This window comes from Brassica napus, chromosome A3 (genome assembly GCF_020379485.1).
Source record: "Brassica napus cultivar Da-Ae chromosome A3, Da-Ae, whole genome shotgun sequence".
Classification (NCBI taxonomy): Eukaryota; Viridiplantae; Streptophyta; class Magnoliopsida; order Brassicales; family Brassicaceae; genus Brassica; species Brassica napus.
Window position 1 is genome coordinate 12,650,691 of NC_063436.1, and position 13,002 is coordinate 12,663,692.

General features: G+C 33.2%; 2 protein-coding genes and 1 pseudogene across 3 annotated transcripts; 1 reads left to right on the forward strand and 2 right to left on the reverse strand.

The window, feature by feature from the left end:
- Positions 1-319: 319 nt before the first annotated feature.
- On the forward strand, positions 320-3,512 carry LOC106385536 (1-aminocyclopropane-1-carboxylate synthase 11). The gene is made up of 4 exons (XM_013825445.3): positions 320-1,790; positions 1,905-2,036; positions 2,132-2,292; positions 2,379-3,512. The coding sequence occupies exons 1-4, from the start codon at positions 1,650-1,652 to the stop codon at positions 3,337-3,339; spliced, it is 1,395 nt and encodes a 464-aa protein (XP_013680899.2). The 5' UTR covers positions 320-1,649; the 3' UTR covers positions 3,340-3,512.
- Positions 3,513-6,460: 2,948 nt separating this feature from the next.
- LOC106385537 (homeobox protein knotted-1-like 1) lies at positions 6,461-10,790 on the reverse strand. Of its 2 annotated transcripts, XM_013825447.3 has the most exons (6): positions 10,427-10,789; positions 10,037-10,231; positions 9,788-9,913; positions 9,554-9,692; positions 8,736-8,995; positions 6,461-7,016 (listed from the first exon to the last, which is right to left on the reverse strand). In XM_013825447.3, exons 1-6 carry the CDS (start codon positions 10,466-10,468, stop codon positions 6,810-6,812), a joined length of 969 nt encoding a protein of 322 aa, XP_013680901.2. In that variant the 5' UTR covers positions 10,469-10,789; the 3' UTR covers positions 6,461-6,809. The 2 variants fall into 2 exon arrangements, with proteins under 2 accessions (XP_013680901.2, XP_013680900.2); XM_013825446.3 differs by having other exon boundaries at positions 10,037-10,790.
- An 886-nt stretch (positions 10,791-11,676) lies between these two features.
- LOC125607833 lies at positions 11,677-11,791 on the reverse strand (annotated as a pseudogene).
- Between the last annotated feature and the right edge of the window lie 1,211 nt (positions 11,792-13,002).

Sequence of the window (13,002 nt, forward strand, 5' to 3'; positions counted from 1 at the left end):
TTTATGCCCACATTCACCAACTGAAGACGTTTTATCGACCTCTACGCTACAGCTCAACATGTCGACTTAGCTGGGCCACATCATTCATCACACTCGTCTCAGTCTGACATACATAAGTACATCTCTGTATCTAGCTAACATTTATACTCGTCTCATAACCCAACTATAATTTAAAGCAAGCAATGTTGAATTCTCTAAAATCCTATTTTCAGTTTAAGCAGAAAACATATTATAAGTACGAAGACTCCAAAAAGACTCAATCCACAAATATTGGATATATTTCAACTAAACCATAGCAATTCTAACTCCAATTACTATGTACAAGAAATTACGAGAATATCTCTCATATTTGCCCATGGTTGGAACGATGGATGGAAGATGTTAGATTTCTTTTTTTCAAAAAAAAAAAGATGTTAGATTTCTAGTTATCTAAAATAATTTTTTCAAAAATTGAAACTCTTTTTAAATATAAACTCCCCAAAATAGGTATTTTTTCTAAAATGAAAAAATTTCCATAAATGGAACAAGTCTTGAAATGACTTTTTTAGAAAATAGATATATTACAATGGTACCGTTAAGAAGTTTTTTTTTTTTTTTTTTTACCGTTAAGAAGTTTTCCATAATAGAATAAAGGTTTCTTAATTAGAAAAATAGATATAGGGTTTCCAAATTCAAAACATATTAGAGACAAAAACTAAAACCGTCATGATTTCTAAATACCTCGGTTTATCGATCATGAAGATGATTTCAAAATATAAGAGCGAGATATTTTTATTGATCACATTCTGGATTCTTCCGCACCTATAAAAAATCTCAGTTAAAGTTTACTGTTTGTGAATCCAATCTCAGAAATGAGTTTGGAAGATACAACCATAATTCTTAAACCATAATTTCAAATGATTCTCCCCTTTCGGGTATAGCTAGATCTACGAATTGCCTTGAAAGTTAAGTTTCAAAATTTTCTGTTTGAATCAGCCATTTTTCTCTTCTCCTAAAACGTCTCTAGTGGACTTTATTCTCGGTTTTAATCTGTTTAAATAAAAAAATAGGATTTCTTCCAATGGAGATGAATTTTAATTACTATACCGAGATTAATGAGTCGTTACAAGAATCTTGTTAAACAAATTTACAAATTGGTATATTGTATGATAAAATATCCTTTCTCTTGAACATGATACACCTCTGGTTATTGTTTATTTCCTTGCTGTCCACTGTCCAAAATAAAAACTTTTAAAACGAAAATACAGAGAACGAAAAGTACAACGGAAACTCATAGGAAGTGAGGGAACACAACAAAGGAAATGATACTTCCGAACAATAAAGATTATGAGCATTAAATTAAAAATAAATGTGTGCGTGCGTGTGGGTCAAAATTAATAAATATTACGTACGTGTGTGTTTTAGTCAAAAGAATCAACACCGTCACTCACTATAGCTAATAATGTCGGAGCAATGTCTCCTTGTAGACTATCCTCTGCATTATATATACACCCATTCTTAGTGCTTGTTCCTCATCAGGGCTCACATTTTATATATATCAAAACTTTCACTCTAATAATTCTCTCTCCCTCTCTCTCTGCTACAACTTACAAGTATAAGTACTTGTCCTTCTTACATATATATTGATCACCGATTTATAACATCTAAGAATGTTGTCAAGCAAAGTTATCAACGAATCTCACGGACAAGACTCATCCTACTTTCTTGGATGGCAAGAATACGAGAAGAATCCTTTCCACGAAACACTTAACCCTAGTGGGATCGTTCAAATGGGTCTTGCTGAAAACCAGGTTTGTCTGAATCCTTAACTAATAGTACAAAACTAAACTACTATGAAAAAAAAACTCTGGACTTCTTTGCTTAATTCCCGCTCATTGGTTGGTGTATAACCTTTGTTTATGCAGCTTTCATTCGACCTAATTGAGTCGTGGCTTGACGATCACCCCGAAGTCTTGGGTTTGAAGAAAAACGAAGAGTCAGTTTTTAAACATTTAGCTCTGTTCCAAGATTACCATGGCTTGCCGGCTTTCAAAGATGTAAGTAACACTAACTTCTCTGATATATTCAGAGTGTATAATCCAAGTTTTACTGTACGACGATGACACTAAGTATATATGCTTTAACACGACAGGCCATGGCTAAATTCATGGAAAAAATCAGAGGGAGCAAAGTGAAATTCAATACAAACAAGATGGTGCTCACAGCTGGCTCAACCTCGGCTAACGAGACTCTAATGTTCTGCCTCGCTAATCCAGGAGATGCCTTTCTTATCCCTGCACCTTATTATCCAGGGTACGTTTATACTAACGTTTTCAAATTCATTACCGTTGGTTACAAGAAAGGCAACTAAATTTGTTTGTTGGCTTTATCGTTTGAAGGTTTGATAGAGATCTCAAGTGGCGGACAGGAGTAGAGATTGTTCCGATCAATTGTGTAAGCTCAAATGGGTACAAGATAACAAAGGAAGCGTTGGAAGACGCGTACGAACGAGCTCACAAACTAAACCTAAATGTTAAAGGAGTTCTCATAACGAATCCTTCAAACCCTCTTGGAACTTCCACCACCCGTGGCGAGCTTGATCTTCTTCTCACCTTCACATCCGCCAAGAAAATCCATATGGTGAGCGATGAGATCTACTCGGGGACGGTGTTTGACTCTCCTGAGTTCACCAGCGTTCTAGAAGTGGCCAAGGATAAGAACATGGATTTGGATGAAAAAATTCATGTTGTTTACAGTTTGTCTAAGGATCTAGGCCTCCCTGGATTTCGCGTAGGCTTGATTTACTCAAACAATGAGAAAGTGGTGTCAGCGGCGACCAAAATGTCCAGTTTTGGACTCATTTCTTCCCAAACTCAGCATCTGCTAGCCAACTTGCTGTCTGACGAAAGATTCACGACCAAGTACTTGGAGGTGAACAGGAAGAGGCTGAGAGAGAGAAGAGACAGGTTGGTTTCGGGTTTGAAGAAAGCCGGGATCGGTTGTTTGAAGAGCAACGGGGGTTTGTTCTGTTGGGTTGATTTAAGACACCTCTTGAAATCCAACACGTTCGAGGCCGAACACTCTTTATGGACAAAGATTGTATGTGAAGTTGGTCTAAACATCTCCCCAGGCTCATCTTGTCACTCCGATGAGCCTGGTTGGTTCAGAGTTTGTTTTGCCAATATGTCAGACCAAACACTCGAGGTTGCTATGGACCGTGTACACGGTTTTGTAGAGGCCATGGTGATGAATACTAATCATGGTAAACAAAAGAGAACAATGTGGGATTCAAGGAGAAGATCTCTTATCAACAAATGGGTCTCCAAGCTATCCTCTGTTCAATGTGAATCAGAACGTTGATGGTTTTTTCTCCAAGATTTCTCGATTGCTTTCCAAATTTTCTGTTTCTTTTTAATATGGTTTTTCACTCCAGATCCGGCACATGCCATTGTGGAGTTTAGCGCTACAAAATAAGAAAAAAGTACTGTTCTTTTTATGCGAGGATTGAATGAAAATCCTATTTGTGTTTTGTTCTTTTGTGTATTCTTTTATTCTTTAATATTCATGTAATACTGTAACATGGAATAATATCACTTCTTTTATTTCAAAAGAAACCTCTGTTGATTCATTTCCTGAGATTAAGGTAAATCGAACGTACAAGATAGTACCAGATTTTTGTACGATCCTTTTACATAAAGGCACATTTTGGCCAATTGGCACACTTTTATTTCGTCTTTAGCTGTAATAAAAAATTTTTACCAAAAAGACAATATATTTTTAAAGATAATTATTGACCCAAATTGCCTTTAGTTATGATCAAAAGATTTTCTTAGCACATAAAAAATAAAATCATTTTGCATAATTTTATATTATTATTTATTATAGCTTTTCATTTGTTTTTAATTATTTTAATTTATAAGCTATATAAACGAATTTTTGATGAAATTGAAAATTACATTTTTTGTTCTTTTTGGTCAATATTTTTTGTTTTATATTTTGATATTCATATGTTTATTGAGATTTTAATATTTTTATTTTATTTTTAAATCTCAAATTTAAATTTTACAAATAACTTATTATAGATAACATATTGTGGATCGTGGAACACGTATTGCGGACCGTGTATATGATTGAGTGTATTGTTGAATAGGTTGTGGGTATGCTTTTGGTGGGCATATAGGTTGTGGACAACTGAGTTATGGATTATGAAATTTTGACGGAGACTAACGTTGAGTTGGCCTAGTGGTAAAAGGGTTATGGTTATAACTACCGCCACCCGGATTCAATTCACGGTGGGAGGTACTATTTATAATACTTGGGTTCCCGACAAAGAGGTGAAACCACTTATTTTTTATCAAAAAAAAAAAGAAATTTTGACGGAGAAGTGAGTACAGAGGCAGATCTAGAACATTTTTTACTAGGAGTATAATATTACTTATAACTAAACTCATTTATAAAATATTTTTTAAAAACAAATACCTTAAAAATTTATCCTATGCTATACCATTTTCTGGAATTTTTTTACCACAGCATCATTTGTTATTTTCTCAAATAATTCTTTTTCAACAAAACAAACAATACAATCATTTAGAAACTGATCACTTATCTGCTTCTGCATGATAGTCTTCACAATTTTCATCGCAGAAAAACATCTTTCAACTGTAGTAGTGACAACAAGTAAAGTCAAAACAAGTTTTAAAAGCCGAGAAACCTAAGGATGTGAAAGATGTTTCTTTGCCTCTACCATCATACATACAAGATCTCCAAGATCCTTCAAATTAACAACTCTTTCATCTTCACGGATCTCCAAGATCCTTCAAATTAACAACTCTTTGATATTCATATTAATTTTATTATTTTATGTGGTTTTGGATAGAATATTACTAAATCTCATCAAAATATATTAAGTGTTAAGAAAATATAAAGATAATTCCATTGTGAATATAAAACAAACCATATAATAATGGTTCTTACTTATATAAAATATGTATACGTATAAATTATTAATTTATAATTTTAGTGGGACCATATATTTACATAGAATTTTCTAAAAAATATCTTATTATTTTATTGATTTATGTCAAATTTTAAACTGGTCCAAGTTGGGACCAGCGAAATTTAATAATTTATAGAGATTATTAATTTTTCGAGTATTAATTTATAGAGATCCTACTGTATATACTTCTTTTTTTGAAAATGTAGACCGGGGAACGTGAACCCGTAGACCACCACGTACGTCCGCCCCTGAGTGAGTATAGAAAGTTAGATACGATTGGAGGACGTATTTTTTAAAAAGAAATCCACCTCTTTTAAGGATTTACATCAAAATAACATATTAGCTAGTTGAAAGTAGACAACGTTTTCTGAGAGACTTATTTCAGGTGGTGAGATCGTGGATGATGAGAAAGTCGTGAATAGAAAATTCATGGATGGGTGAACCCTGCAAACTGAATCGCGTTCTTCGTAGATGGGAGATCTGTGAATATGTTTATTTCATTAGACATTAAAAGTGGTGTACACTTTTCATGGTATAGATCTTAAAGCAACAGCATAACTGAGGTGTGATATCGCAGTGTGAAGCGGTGTGAATACGTTTGGTATGTTCAAAATTACCCTATTAAGCTACTCTGCAATCTCAGAAGTGCATTGCAGTATTTAAGGATCAAATCCACAAAAACTCTGGTTTACACAATAAAATTCAGTTATTGAATTAATCCAAACAAATAAATAGAACACAATAAAAAGGCAGAAAATAAAGAGGTTGTAAACTATGGAGAAATTCGCAGTAAATAAAAATGGTAGATAAACAATTTTTCAAGGTTTATGAAGAATAGTCCTTGAACTCAAACAATATTCAAATAAATCAACTTTCATTGCATGGACTATTTATGTTTAGATCCTAGAATTCCAAATCTCTTGACAGAGCCATGACAAATTGTGCATGGTCAGAGTTGTTCCCTTCGACTGTAGTGTCTATCTCCGGTTTGAGGGATCTGATCATAGATCCCTTCTCACATGTTCGGTCAAGCAATTAAGCAAAAGAGAGGCACATTTTGGTTTGATAGAAGATTGCGCAAAAAAAAAAAACAAAAATCCGAGAATTGGTTCAATCTCACTGGCCTTGCTCAGAGCCCGAATCAGTCATCTCCAAAACAAACAGGGTCAGAGGCAAAATCATCGAGTGGACGAAGGAGAAGAATCTAGTATTGAAGTGATCAAATCTACCCAAGACGTCTTAGAGGAAGCTCTCTCTCTCTCTCTGCCCCTGTTCCAGACCCGGAGTGTATCTCATCCATCTCCCGATTACTTGAACAGGCCTATCTCGATGAGGAAGAATATTGGAAACAGCGGAGTCGAATTCAGTGGCTCCATTGTGACGATCGTAAATCTGGTTTCTTTCATGCTGTCACGAGGGACAGATGACAAGAAAACAAACTCCCTATTATTGAGGAAAAGCTGATAACACCAAGGTAGGGACAGATGACAAGAAAACAAACTCCCTATTATTGAAGGATGTAACGTTTTCTCTTACACACATTTCATAAAGAGATGTAAACGGATCAAGAAAATTCATAAAAAAACATACCTTTTCACACATTATTAAAACACATATTATAAATAAAACACTATGACAAATAAAAATAAAAAGTGAAAATGACTAGGAAGTCTCAAACCCCTTGAACGATATAAGACATTAAATACGGGTAAGAAAATAAAGCTATAGGTAGCAAACTTGTGAAGGAAAGTTGAAATCATGAACTGTAAACGAGAGAGGCAACAAAAGGTTGTTATTATATGGCTAACCCTTCTGGATATCTGCATGCGGTCTCTTATGGTCCAAGACGATAAGGACCATCGCCCATGTAATGACCATCCATGTATAGAGCTGCGTGGTGCGGGTGCTGTAGACCATCCATCACCATGAACTGCATGTCTTCGGACGGTTTCCAGTGACGTTTTCTTTGGTTTATGAACCAATTGTTGATCTGTTTCTGATCTAACCCCGTTGATTCCGCCAACGCCACCTTCTCTGACTCCTGCCACACAACACAAATCAGAACCATATCCATATCATCACTTTTTTAGTATTGTTCATTGTTTAAAAACGGTAGATTTAATCACAAAAGCTAGACGATATTAGTTTCAATAAAAGAAAAGGTATGTTCTATAAAAAAGGTAGATGATAGTCAGACGAAGTTATAAATTACAGTCTGCTGCTTCGAACAATCTAGATGACTAAAGAATATTAAGGCCCTCGTTATAAGGGAAAAGTATACATATCAAGGTTTCCGAACATACAAAATAGTGATATACTATGGAAATTTTAAAGCAAATTTATCCAATTTTCTTATAGAACTTTTTAGCAACACACATATACCAACACGCTTTCAATAAATATGATACTCAGATCATTCAACTTCTTTTGTAACACAAAATGTAATGCCATGCACTTCTCAGACAAGAATCCAAACAAATATCTGTGTAAATACATAACCTAATTTGAAACAAAATATTTCCCTCCAATTTTTTTATTGTAGCTTTAGACGACTGATTTTTTTTTCAAAGCACGAAGCATGGTTCTGTTAGGGTATCTCCAACCATAACACTAAAATTAGTGTTGAAATTACACCAAATTGGTGTTTAAGTGTTAAACTTTATTTTTCATGTCCAACCATCACACCAAATTCTACACCAAAATAATATTTTATATTATCAACTTTTTAGTTTTAGTAATTTAATACATTAATTGTTTATAATTGACTAATTATATATATGTATCACATTTAGTTTATATATATATATATATATATATATTAATATTTGGTAATTTTATTTTTATATAAGCTATTTTTCTTTTAGTTAATGTGTATACTTTATTATTTATTTTATTTAAAATATTTGTAAAAATTAAAACTTTTTGCATTTAAAATGAAGATCATTTTTATTTTGTTACCATTTAATATAATTTATAATACTCATTTAATTATATACTATTAATTAAATTATAAAATAAAATAATAGTTTAATGTTTTAGTAATGTAAAAATATGGATTAAAAATACAAGATATTATGATATACTCATTTTAACTATAAGTTATAACTAAGTAAAAAACTAATCTATCTATTATTAAATAAAAAATAATAAAATATATTATTTTAATATTTGGTGTAATGAATATTGTTAATTTGGTGTAATACTTTTTACATTACAACAAATTTGGTGGGATGGTATCATTTTTGGTGTTCATTGGAAATGGTATCATATTTACCAAAAAAAATACCAGGATTTTTTAACAACAAACAGCCATTCTATATAATATATCATTTTTTTTGTGGTAAATATGTATACCAATATTAAAGACCTTCGCCATCACCACATTCGGTTTTATTTGTTTTATTTCCTGAAGCTGATAAACTATAACAATAGATCCACGGACTTAAACTTCAAAATTATTTCAAAATTTAGATAACTATAGATAAAAACGTGTTTGATATATGTATATATACATATGTTATGAAATATGGAAACGCATAAAGGTTTGAACACAAATTATCTCTGCAAAGAGCCTAGCATCTACAAATGATCCCTGCAAAGAGCCTAATCGGCCTAAGGAAGGCCCTTTAGAGAAAATCAGGGCAAATTGGAGATTCCCAGCATCTACATTGTTTTCCAAAAGACTGGTTCTAGTATTTATATAGAGTGTATATTTTAAAAGACTGAAAGCATAGAGAGATGAGAGTAAAATTATACGTACAGAAGGATACGGCCACTTGTAATGCAATTCCCACCACGTGAGAAGCTTCTGCCTTGCTTCTTTGGGAAGTTTACCTTTCTTTTTTTTCTTGGACAGTTCTTGCTTTAGACTGCTCAAGTATCCACTGTACTTCTTCAGCAAGTGATTCTTGAGTTCCCGATCTTCCGCCCTCGGGTCTATTTCCGGTAATTCTGCTTCCCCTCCACTGTTGTTATTATCTTGCTCTTCGTCTGATGATTCCATTCCTTCACTTTTCCCATCTGTTTCAAATTTTAGCTTTTCATCAGTCTTATATTTTGATTCATAATTCACGAGCAATTTAGTCGTACTGACTTTTTTATGAAAATTTGAAACATTTTGCATACTGGAATTGAGAATACCTATTTGTATTTTTTTTCATAGTGAACAACAAAAAGTGTTTGTGACAGTAGTACTTTGGGCCGGGTTAAAAGTAAGAAACCAAAAAAAGCCCCACCCTCTTTGGATGGATTCTACAATAGGGAAAACAAGAACAAATGTGCACATCTGTCTGCAGCCTACGAATTTCTATCATATTAACTATTATATTTTATGATCTTAATTAACACTTGAATGTTTAGATGAAAAATTTTAACCAAATATAATCATAATTATTTTTTGGTCGCCTTATCATAATCTAATTGGTACAAAACTTTCCCGGGAACCAAAGAAATACGCGCCAATGTTGCTCTTGAAATTCATCATGAGCCCTACCTTGGCATTATATTTTCTTTTCTACATTCAATGGTTACATGTGGGTATATGCATGTATATGTATTTGTGAGTTTTATGACATTTACCAGGATTGTTGAGGATGTGAATGGGACCCTGACACAACATGCTAATCTGAGATTCAATACGACGTATATACTCCATTGCTTCTTCAATGGGCCGTGTTAGCTCCTCTCGATATTTAACCAGCATATCACAGTATGCTTCCTGTTGATAAAATTTACGATACAAACAAAAATAAAGACTTAACATATACACTTGAAGAAACGACCCACTATAATTCAGTTTGATAATTAATTTACCATGAATTGATCCAATTCGGGGTCTCTAGACAGCGCAGTTACGGATGCTGTTGGCCGCTGCTGCCTCGCCTCGAACTCTTGTGTTGCCGCCGTAATTTTATCAACCACTTCAGGTGGTGCTCCAATCTGTATATGCAACCCGTGAACATATTTACGCATATCATCTCGTTAATTTAAACAAACAAGAGTGGTATTTTATATATTACTACAACAAAAATAAAACGAAATCCAGTGCTAAATCTATATAACCTTCTGGCAGTCCAAGTAGGCGTGTAGGAGGGTGGAGTAGTGCGGATGAGCGATGATCTTAGCTTTCATGGATTCCATATCATTGTTGTTGTTGTTGTTGTTAGCTTCTTGAGTATTGTGGATGGCTTTCATCAACATAGAGTAGTGATTGATTCTTGAGGAGCTTGCTTCTGATTTAACAGATGCGTTGGTTGGCTGATCATGATCGGATCGGAAGCAATTCTCAGTCGTTTGAGGAAGAAGAGAGCTCATATGTGGGAACAACATGTGTTGTTGATGATTATTGTTATTAGTATTATTGTAACCAGAACCATAATTGGTATTATTGTTGTTGGTGGTGGTGTTATCATTTTTGTTGGAAGAAGAGATTGGAGAGTACAAGAAACTTACTCTATGAGGAGTGGATCTGCTTTCATGTTGATATTCTTCCATACCCAGATGAATAAAATTTGAGAGAGAGAGAGAGACAGAGAGAGAAAGAAAATATAAAAAACTAATGTAATAAAAAAAAAACCCTAGAAAATAAAGGGATGGGTGCAAGATGAAGGGGATGTATGTATTCTTTCTTTTGTTCTTATTTCAATCAAAGGTCGATGTTAGACTTTAACCAAATCAAATCCACATGACTAGACGACTCATATCTACGAATCAGAAAGGTGCTTCATAAAAAAAATTGTGAGGTGAAGTTGCACCCAACAAAACAAATAAATTGAAAACGAGATATTTTGAGGAAGAAAAAACGAACTAGGTAAATAGAATTCGTCAAAAAGTGACATGGAAGAGAAGAAATTATAAAAAGGTGAGAGAGAAAGAGGAGAGAGATGTTAACAATAATTAAGAAGTTGGGTGGGTTGAGTAGATTGACAAGACGTCGTTTGCTTTGGTGGCAATAATAAATATTTGAAAATTAAAATAAAGGTAAGAGAGAATGGACAAGAGATAAGGCAAAGGCTTCCCTTCTTTCCTACTTTCTCTTCTGTTTCCCTCTCATAGCTTATTCCGTATTAGAAAATTGGAAGTTTTTTCTCTTATTTTGGGTCAAAAACTAAGTTTGTTACTCTATGATATAATTTGGTTAAACTCTCGAATTAAGATGTACCGTCAATGTTTTGATGAACCAGGTCTCCGCGGCTATATCAGTACCGATACATTTTGGAGAAAAGAAAAAGAAAAAAATATTTGTTAACCTTACCCCTACAAGAAGATCTATTTATGTAACAGATTGGTTGATGTGCAGATATTTGTAAGCAATTTGTAAAATAAATTTAGATGTTTTGAGAATATGATCAAATGATTAATTTCTGATTTGATATTCGTATTACATCGGTGGAGAGAGATTATATTGTACTCGTTTTCGGATAGAAGATTGCACAAGAAACAGAGAAGATAAAGATTTAAAGAAATTATAAATATGCTTCACTGGGTGTTACACGAAGTTCTATCAGTTTCAACTATTGGCTCTATGATAAGACCATGCTACAAACACTTCTTTCAACACTTGTTCTGTTCCACGGTCAACAATCAATTTTATATTTATTCATCTCAAGATATATATTACTCTATTTCATGATTCATGAAATCTATAGAGTGCGAAATATTTTATACAAAAAGAAAGAAGCGAAAATCCTAGGGATCTAAATTAAAAACATCCGCTCATCGAAATTTTTATAATTATTCCTTCACCGGATTTGTTCAAATACCCTAAGGCCATCTCTATCAGAGGAGATGCCAACCATCTCTTATTTCTACAAACACGACTTAAAAGAGTTTAAGAAGTATTACTATACATAGACATAGGTTTTATGGACTGGTCTTTGGCTATCAGTCATATTGGATACCAATTTTGATGAATTAGTATCTGAAAATCAATGTTAACTAAACTCATTAATCCTTTTTATTTAACATTAGGTAATTTGGGTATTTACAAGTATTTAGAAAGTAAAAATAGTTATGTTACAGTGGTTTTTGGTTAATTTAGTTATTTAAACATTTTGAATATATTTGGATAGTTAAGTTAGTTTTTATCAGTTTTTTTTTTTGAATTCGGATACTGAGTAAAACTCAATCCCAACTCAACCCAAAAAAACCAGAAATATATCTGATGATTTTAAAAAATCCAAATGAACGTGTTATTAAAAACCTAAAAATCTTTAAAACTAATCCAAACCTAAATATCAGATATTCAAACGCCCGTTTTAGCATAGACAGTAGCTCCATTCGGCAGGTTTAGCGTTCAAATTGTTTTTTTCCTTTTATAACCTTAATTTAATTTAAGTTTTCACTATTAGATGCTTTTAATTAAATTCGCTATGATGTGCTGAAACATTAAATAATAAAAGGCCTTTCATGAAACTTAGATCTTTTGAAAAACAAGATGGGCGACCAGATTCTCTCCTTAACAGAAAATTAACTTCTATTCAGTTGTGCCAACCAATTTAATCTCATTAACATGAACAAGCGTATCTCTAGCAGTCCAGAATTACAAAACGTATATTTTTAGTATATGTAGGCCGTCCGCAAAAGCCCCTTTGGTCTTTGCCAAGACTACTGAAACTAAGGAACTGAATCTGGTATTCTGGTTTAAAGAATTATGGTAGAGAAACAAGTTTCTAACAATCTAGTATTTGCCTTCGTTCTATGATATAGATAATCTTATGGGTATAACTCATTCTTAATGTTGAAAGGCTTGTAGGATTAATCGATGCAAGCCGCTCATTCCCGAAAATAAGTATGTCTACCTGTCAATCGTAATGGGGACATGAAGCAAAAGTTGTTCACAGTAGTCACTAGTCAGTTCAAACACAAAAGAAGAAGAAGAAGAATATATTTAAGAATTTTAAATATGTCTTTTCTATTATTTGGTCAAATGTTATGGAAGTAAAAGAAAATGGAAAGCAAGTTGAACCTAGAAATGAAGGACACATTATCAATCGGTCATATGACTCATATTGCAAGAAGTAAGAACT